Below are 9,156 nucleotides of genomic sequence, written 5' to 3' on the forward strand. Positions count from 1 at the left end.
CTCTCCGAGTGAACTCCTAGCAGCCATGAGCTTCCAGAGCATTCGCTCCTCCCTCCCTGCCCGACGTCCCCAACTGGAGAGGTCAGACCTCTAAACACCCTGCACGCCAGGACGGGCAGAGACACACGGGCACCTGCCTGCCATGCTCTGGGCGCACTGCACAGTCTGCACTGACACCAAAGGGGGGGGGGGGGGCAGGCGGCAGCTCCCAGCCTCTCCTCTGCCGGCAGAACCCTTCAACCATCCATGGAGTGCACCTGCCTTAGGAGGCAGCTTAGCAACTGCCGTGCACAGGGGGTTGGGGTCATGGGCACCCCCAGAGGCTTGTGGAAACACCCAATAAGCAGCCCAGGCCAAGCAGGCTGCCCAGGGGGTTTCGGTAAATGCAGCAGCATGTTTCTCTCCTCCATTACATTTCCAGGATTATTCCAGAGCTCTTTACAGCTGAAGCCTCTCACGCCCACCTGCAGGCCACCCATTAATCTACTGCTTTTCTCGGTCACCTGCCTACAGGACAGGGCTGCCGCCCAGGGTGCCGTGGTCACCCCCAGGCCTGGGCCCCACGGGGCTCAGAGGTGCTGGGAGCAAAAAGCAGGCCTTTGGCCAGACACATGCTCCAGAGAACCCCCCCTTTCAAACGCCTCAGGCAGCGAGCACACTGAACGGCCAGCCTGATGGTCAGACGGCCATCCCGCTCCCGAAACCCTTCCCATGCTCAGCAGGGAGAGTTTGAGGGAGGGGAGGTAGCCGACAGGCACACAGACCCCTGCTCCCAAAGGGTAGGACTCGCCCCAGACACAATGGAGGAGGCCCACATGGGGATGTCAGACCACCAGCTCTCCGCTTAAGTCAGCTTCTGAAATCCAATCTGATAAGGAAGCAGCCGAGCCTCTGTTTTATTTCCCACTGCACAGAAGAATAAAAGTCTACTGAGAGGGCATGAGCGGTCAAGACGACAGCGATCGAAAGTGGTCGTTACCTGGAATATGATCTGGCTCGGTGCTTGGCCTTCGAAAATGGAGAAGGTCATGGGCTTCAGGGGGCCGCTGAACTTCCCCTCCAGGCCGTGTCCCGTTGTCTGTCAGAAAAAGAAAGGTTAGCGTCACCATCCATTGTGAACAGATCACGTGCTAATTCCAGGACTGACAGAGGAGATGTGACCCCTTTTTAAAAATATATATTTTACTGATTTTTTTACAGAGAGGAAGAGAGAGGGATAGAGAGTTAGAAACATTGATGAGAGAGAATCATCGATCAGCTGCCTCCAGCACACCTTCTCCTGGGGATGTGCCCGCAACCAAGGTACATGCCCTTGACCGGAATGGAACCTGGGAACTTACAGTCCGCAGGCCGACGCTCTATCCACTGAGCCAAACCGGTTTCGGCCATAACACCCTTTAACCTGACTTAAGACCATGTGAAAGTCAGCCACAGTGTGCAGAAAGAGGTCTGACCTGTGTTGAGGGTTTGCCAGGCCAAGATGGACTGCTCTGAGCCTCGCCTTGCTTTTCTCCTCTGACCCTTCACCCTGTGGCTCTCCGGGGAGACTGTTCGCGCCCAGTTCACAGAGGAAGCTGAGAGAAGGGAAGCTACTTCCTCAGAGCACGTGTTGACACAGCACGGACATGCGGACCTAATTACTGGGATAGGATCCTCTCCCTCCCTTCCATCTAGTGTGGCTTCCTAACATAAGCCCGTGATTGTGAATGTCACGTTTGCCTGGGTCCTGGCACTGTGCTATGTGCTGCGGCTGCAAAGATGACTGAATCACAGTCTCTTCCTCATGGGTCAGCGAACAGAGGAGTGCAGACACTGAACAGGTAACATGCTATAGCAATGATCATCGCTAACACTTACTGAGCACTTAGACGGTGCCAGCCACTGATCTGAGGGCTTCACAGAGGCATAATTGCCGTGCATTGCCACAGCATTCTATAAGGCAAGCCCTCCCATCAGACCCATTTCTGAGGTTTCAACACACGTCACTCACTCATGTTCCTGTCACCGGTAAGCCAGAATGCCAAGTTTGAACCTAGCTTTGACTTCACCACAACCCTCAGTGCATATATTTATATTTACATTTATATTTATATTTATATTTATATTTGAGGCTCAGTGCATGAATTCATGCCAGGGTGGGGTCCGGCCAGGGGGAAGGGACATGGATGGTTGGCCAGCCTGCCTGCTGGTCAAACTACTGGTCAAAGGGACAATGTATATATTAGCCTTTTATTATATAGGATATACACTGAGTGGCCAGATTATTATGTGCTCAGAGATCATAATAACCTGGTCACTCAGTGTATCAGCGAAGGACATTTCAGAGGGTGGGAAGAGGACAGGTCACATGGGGTCGTTGGCCCCAGCAACAAGCTTTGAGCGCCTGGTCTTGGAGGATGAACTGCAGGTTATCTGCTCCCCCATCCTCCAACACTGGGCGGAAGGCTCTGCTGGTTCCGGAGGTTTAGCTCTGCTCCACTCAGTGAATATTTTGAACTGTGTGGGCTCTAGGCAGCTCTGTGGGTCTTGAAATTTGACATGTTATTTTTGAGTCACAGAAAAAAGGAACCAAGATCTGAGGTGAGGCCATCTACAATAGAACAGTGGTTCTCAAGCTTTCAATGCCTCGACCCTTTAATACGGCTCCTCGTGTGGCGGTGACCCCCAACCATAAAATTATTTTCGTTGCTACTTCATCACTGTAATTTTGCTCCTGTGATGAATCGTAATGTAAATATCTGTGCTTTCCGGTGGTCTTAGGCTCCACGGCAGCGGTTCTCAACCTGTGGGTTGATCTGTCAGGTTCAGAAGTGTTAGCAGGGTCGCCTAAGGTATTGTAGATTTTCTTGGGTCACTTAATCTTTTCCGTGTTCAGATCTAGAAGCTTCTTCTAGAGAAAGCAAAGGCTTCACCCTAACCTAGCTTCATGATAAAATACTGGCAGGTGTGCCAAGACCGGTTTGGCTCAGTGGATAGAGCGTTGGCCTGCGGACTGAAAGGTCCCAGGTTCGATTCTGGTCAAGGGCATGTACCTTGGTTGCGGGCACATCCCCAGAAAGGGGTGTGCAGGAGGCAGCTGGTTGATGATTCTCTCTCATCGATGTTTCTAACTCTCTATCCCTCTCTCTTCCTCTCTGTAAAAAAATAAAAATATATATATTTAGAATACTGGCAGGTGTAAGACATTTGTGAGTCTAACGAGTGAAACCAGGTCAACGGTTGAATTTCCTCAGGTTCCAGCCAGCTCCAGCTCTAGCCTGTCAGTCAATACGTTTAGATCAACATGTGGCTAAAGACAAATTTAACTCGAAAACCCCAAAATAGATATGGGAAGAAAAATACTGAGCAGAGCAGGGTTGAAAATAAATAAAATGCTTTCCTGTGTGTTTTAGTGGTTATTTTTCATGGTCAAGTAAAAAAAAAAAAAAAGTCATGATTAAGGGACTTATACTAAGATCTGTATCAGTGTGCTTTTACCTATATGTGGCGATCTAAACCAGAGTAGATAGACTTGTTTTAAACCTTACCCTAGTGCTACTGGCTTTTCAGAGCTGAAGAGAAAGTATGGACACACACTTGTAGCCATTTTATCAAAAATACCACTTTGGGGAAACTTGTGTCCTTGGTATGAGATTTAATTTTGATAAACTTTTTTTTAATATATATTTTATTGATTTTTTACAGAGAGGAAGGGAGAGAGATAGTTAGAAACATTAATGAGAGAGAGTCATTGATCCAGTTGCCTCCTACACAACCCCCACTGCAGATGTGCCCGCAACCAAGGTACATGCCCTTGACCGGAATCGAACCCGGGACCCTTCAGTCCGCAGGCCGACGCTCTACCACTGAGCCAAACTGGTTTCGGCTGATAAACTTTTTAAAAAGTGATAACCATTGTTCCTCTGGTATGCAACAGAAGGGTGGCAGGAAATGTTTTGGTAAAGAAAGAAAGAGCACGCTCTTTTCTTACCCAGTAAAGTGTGAGGAGACACAAGCAGTGCAGATGGTGTGCCATCTCGGTTTTCTTTTATTCAATCTCCTGTGAATAAACCAGAGATCAAAGTGATTAGCTACTAGTCTGCTGAAATAATTTTTTTTTTAAATGCACTCATTTTACTAATATGTCAATCACTTTGTCATCTTTAGGTATCGTGATTTTCTTGGTTCACTTAATCTTTTCCGTATAATTTTAAGTTTTTATACATGGAACACTAATAAACTCAGCACAGAAAAATGGTTATTAAAATTCCAAACCACTTGAAAAATTTAGGCCCTGGAATTTTTTAATGCCTTACATTTGGATAGATTATAATTGAACTTCTAAAAGGTAGAAGTACGCCCTGAGAATTAAAGAGAGCATTTATTAATCTCATCTATGTGGTAGATATTTTTTTGCTGGGTCATGAGGCAGCATTTAAAAAATTTTTTTAATGTTGCCCTGGCCAGAGTTGCTCAATGGTTAGGGTGTGGGCCTCCACTCCAGAGGGCCACCGGTTTAATTTTGGGTCAAGGGCAGGTACCTGGGTTGCAGGTCCAGTCCCCGCCTCTGGTCTGGGGCATGTGTGGGAGGCAACCAATCTATGTGTCTCTGTCACATCATGTCTACGTTTCTCTTTTATCTCTCTCTCTCTCCCTCTCTCCCTCCCACTCTCTCTTTTTAAAAAATGGAAAAAAAAAATATTCTCACTTCCCCGGTGAGGATTAAAACACATTTTTTAATGTTGACATTATTGTAAACTTCCCCCATTTCCCCTCTTTCTAATCTCTACCTACCCCTGCTTCCCCCTCTTTTGGCTGTCACCATACTATTTTCCATGTCCATGGTGTATGTGTATATGTTCTTTAGCTAATCCCTTCATCCAGCCGAGACTGGTTTGGCTCAGTGGATAGAGCGTCGGCCTGCGAACTGAAGGGTCCCGGGTTCAATTCTGGTCAAGGGCATGTACCTTGGTTGCAGGCACATCCCCAGTAGGGGGTGTGCAAGAGGCAGCTGATCGATGATTCTCTCTCATCGATGTTTCTGACTCTCTATCCCTAACTCTTCCTCTCTGTAAAAAATCAATAACATAGCCAAAACCGGTTTGGCTCAGTGGCTAGAGCGTCGGTCTGCGGACTGAAAGGTCCCAGGTTCGATGCTGGTCAAGGGCATGTACCTTGGTTGTGGGCACATCCCTGGTAGGGGGTGCACAAGAGACAGCTGATCAATGATTCTCTCTCATCGATGTTTCTAGCTCTCTATCCCTCTCCCTTCCTCTTTGTAAAAAATCAATAAAATATATTTTAAAAACACACACACACAAAAAAAAACTTCTTCATCCAGTCACCCCCCTGCCCTTCCCCTCTGGCTCCCACCAGTCTGTTCCATGTGCCCATGCTACTGGTCCCATTTTGTTCCTCAGTTTATTTTGTTCCCTGGATTCCACATATTAGTGAGATCACATGGTACTTGTCTTTCTCTGACTGGCTTAACATAAAACTCTCCAGCTCCATCCACGTTGTCACAAAGGGTAAGCATTCCTTTGTCTTTTTGTGTGTGTGTGTGTGTGTTTTTTACAGCTGCAGAGTATTTCACTATATAAGCATACCACAGTCTTTTTTATCTACTGGTGGGCTATTTCCAGACCTCGGCTATCCTATATGACAAAGAGCTAATATGGGAATTAGACTGGACAGTGGAACGACCTTCTGGAAGGACCCGTGGGGGGGGCCACAGGGCCACGAGGCAGCCGGGGCTGCGAGGGCCGAGCCCCTTACACGAATTTCGTGCGTCTGGCCTCCTGTTGTAAATAATGCTGCTATGAACATAGCGGTGCGCATATTCTTTCTGATCGATGTTTCGGGATTCTCAGGGTATATTGCCAGAAGTGGAATTCCTAGGTCAAAGGCTGTTCCATTTTAAATTTCTGAGGAAACTAGAGGGCCCTTCACAAACAGAATAACAGTGGTGCAGAAGACAGACTCAATCAGACAGCCTAAACTGAACCCAGCTATCCTTGTTGTTAGTTGTGTGGTCATGAATATTCAAGTTAATATCCCTGTGCCTCAGTTTCCTCAAATGGAAAATGCATAGCAATGACTCAGTAATAAATGTGTGCTCTAGGAGTTCCTCATAGGCAAAATTAGGTAGGAATTGTTATTCTTCATACAAGTGTGTGTGAGTGTGTGTGTGTGTGTGTGTGTGTGTGTGTGTCTAAACTAATAAAAGAGAAACATGCAAATTGACTATTACTTCATGATGCCCACCAGCCAATCAGGAGCGAGCATGCAAATTAATCCAACAAAGATGGCGGCCCTGCCCCCCAGCCATTCCAGGCCTGGGCAGCACACATGCAGGCATGGAACCGTGTGGCTGGGCAGGACGTCTGCTCTGAGGGGGAGGGCTGGGGGCAGAGGGAGCTACAGGAGTGAAAACAGAAGGTGGTGGCCAGAGCGAAGGCCTGGGTCCCGGGTGCCAGAGGAAAAGCAGTGCCAGCAGCCAGGGGGAGGAAGGCCTATTGCAGGAATCTTCGTGCCATGGGCCTCTAGTGTGTATATAAAGGAACTGAGGTTCAAAGCTAAGCAATTCGCCTAATGAAGTGATCCAGCCAGGCTTACAACCAGTTCTGTCAGATCTCAAAGTCCAAAACCTCTTCGATTCTTTCTACTGTAATCTATATCACGTGATAGCTGCAGGGAAGTAGATATAGTCACAGAGAGGTAAAGGTATAAAATGTGTATGTGCTATATAAATTAAGTAGCTTGCCCCAAGATTCCACAGCTATTTTAAGGAAGAGCCTGGACTAAAACCCGAGTGAACAAATTCTTTGAATGTTGCAAAGTTAGCTTTTGCCTCAGAATTAATTTGGTTGATGTGTCCAAACATCATTGCAGAATTGGCTCGTTTTGTTAAACACAAAAGAGACATATCTCTACTGCTTTGGACTGCTTTTGTGGTTTGAAAACACATAGAAGTGAATAATGATCCCAGGTTCTAGCATATTGGATTATAAAATAAATACCAAAAAAATAAGTTGCTATTCTTAAGTCTAACTAGGTGGGGAGGGGGGGTTATATTAGCAAGATGAACATGATCAGCGGTCACCAATATTTGCTTAAGAAAGTAAAAATATAGCCCAGCTGCTGTGGCTCAGTGGTGGAGAGTTGACCTATGAACCAGGAGGTCTCGGTTCAATTCTGGGTTAGGGCACATGCTCAGGTTGCAGGTTCAATCCCCAGTGTGGGGCATGCAAAAGGCAGCCGATCAATGATTCTCTCTCATCACTGATGTTTCTCTCTCTCTCTCCCTCTCCCTTCCTCTCTGAAATCAATAATATATATATATATAGAGAGAGAGAGAGAGAGATACAGATATAGATATAGATATAGATATAGATATAGATATAGATATATTGAGATATATATAGATATATATATAGATATATATATCGATATATATATTGAGATATATATATCGATATATATATATGAAAAAGGAAAGTAAAAATATAGACAATAGTAACACATTTGGAGATCTTTCTCTTCAAACTCCTCCACACAAGATTTTCCCAATGCTGGTCTCCTTACTGCAGCCTTATCTCCCACGCCCTCCCCACACCCAGGGAGCCTGCACCAGGTGGACTTTGCACCCTGAGCTCTCCTCTGCCCTGCTTGGCACTCGCTGCCCTCCCCACCCAGCACCAGCCCCACCCGCAGTCCGCGGACAATTAATATTTGCTCCGTGAAGTTCCATTGAGAGGACCCGTCCTCACCTCTGCTTCTACTTCTCATATCTCATCATCAGCTCCAGAGTATTCGTGTATTTGAAAAGCATTGAATTGTTATAACAAGCTCCAATAATGCCCCAGATCCTGTGCTAAGAAGTAGGACCCCCAAACTAAGAGCACGGTGTCTGTCTTCGTGCCGCTGGCACGTAAATCCCACTCCCTTCATGAGCACATCCCTCATTTATAAGCCAAAAGTATCTTCTCAAAGCCCCTCCTGCCCACATCTTTTTTTTTTTTTAATATATCCTAATTGATTTTTAACAGAAAGGAAGAGAGAGGGATAGATAGAGAGCTAGAAACATCAAGGAGACACATTGACCAGCTGCCTCTTGCACACCCCCTACCAGGGATGTGCCCGCAACCAAGGTACATGCCCTTGACAGGAATCGAACCTGGGACCTTTCAGTCTGCAGGCCGACGCTCTATCCACTGAGCCAAACCGGTTTTGGCCCACATCTTATTTTTCATGTGTATCTACACGTCTGTGTTATTTCCTCGAAGAGGAAATAAGACCCTCCAAGGCAAAGGCCTGACTTCAAAGATTATTTCTTAACCTCTTACAGCTCTTCACACTCCTTGCCTATAGTAAGCCCTCAGCAGATGCTGTTAAAGTCTGAAACATCTGTGATCGTATAACATGGATGTCCTATGAATGTGTCCCATCAATGAGAGAATAGATTTCAGACTAAACATAAAGTGTTCAGGAAACTAACTTGAGATGTAAAGATGTATTTTGATACAGAGTAATGAGTTTTTACTTGTTGTCGAAAGAATTGTCTTATTTTGTTTTTTAATCCTCACCCAAGGATATGTTTTTATTGATTTTTCAGAGAGAGACATTCATATAAAAAAATCAATTAGTTGCACCCAACTGGAGCATACATACACTAACAAATATCTGTTTGGTAAATAGGTTAAGAACTAGATAATAGACACTGAGTGGCCAGATTATTGTGATCTCTGAACACATAATAATCTGGCCTCGATAGATAGATAGATAGATAGATAGATAGATAGATAGATAGATAGATAGATACGATAGATAGATATCCTGGTACATTATATATATAGAGAGAGGCCTGGTACATTAATTCATGCATGGGTAGGGTCTGGCCAGCCTGGCCAGGGGGAGGGGACGTGGGCAGTTGGCCGGCCTGCCTACTTGTCAAACTCCTGGTCCTGGGGACAATTTGCATATTAGTTTTTTATTATATAGGATATACACTGAGTGGCCAGATTATTATTCGTTCAGAGATCATAATCATCTGGCCACTCAGTGCATATCAACTCACCTTGAATTGATTTTCCTTTTAGTATTTTTAATCTTCCAAATGCATATCATCTGAATGATAGAAAAGCAAATAAAAATAAAATAAATGCCTTATTTTAGTCA

At 45.6% G+C, this 9,156-nt stretch overlaps 1 protein-coding gene across 1 annotated transcript in view; it reads right to left on the reverse strand.

The window, feature by feature from the left end:
* The window catches only part of CDH17 (cadherin 17), a 33,588-nt gene extending 29,558 nt beyond the window's left edge, over positions 1–4,030 (reverse strand). The window contains exons 1-2 of the mRNA XM_036436517.2: positions 3,971–4,030; positions 980–1,078 (exon numbers count right to left, since the gene is read on the reverse strand). Coding sequence (XP_036292410.1) covers positions 980–1,078; positions 3,971–4,015 — 144 coding nt within the window. The 5' untranslated portion in view covers positions 4,016–4,030. The remainder of the gene's footprint in view (positions 1–979; positions 1,079–3,970) is intronic.
* Between the last annotated feature and the right edge of the window lie 5,126 nt (positions 4,031–9,156).

The sequence above is a fragment of the Pipistrellus kuhlii genome, unplaced genomic scaffold (genome assembly GCF_014108245.1).
Source record: "Pipistrellus kuhlii isolate mPipKuh1 unplaced genomic scaffold, mPipKuh1.p scaffold_m20_p_14, whole genome shotgun sequence".
Taxonomy (NCBI): domain Eukaryota; kingdom Metazoa; phylum Chordata; class Mammalia; order Chiroptera; family Vespertilionidae; genus Pipistrellus; species Pipistrellus kuhlii.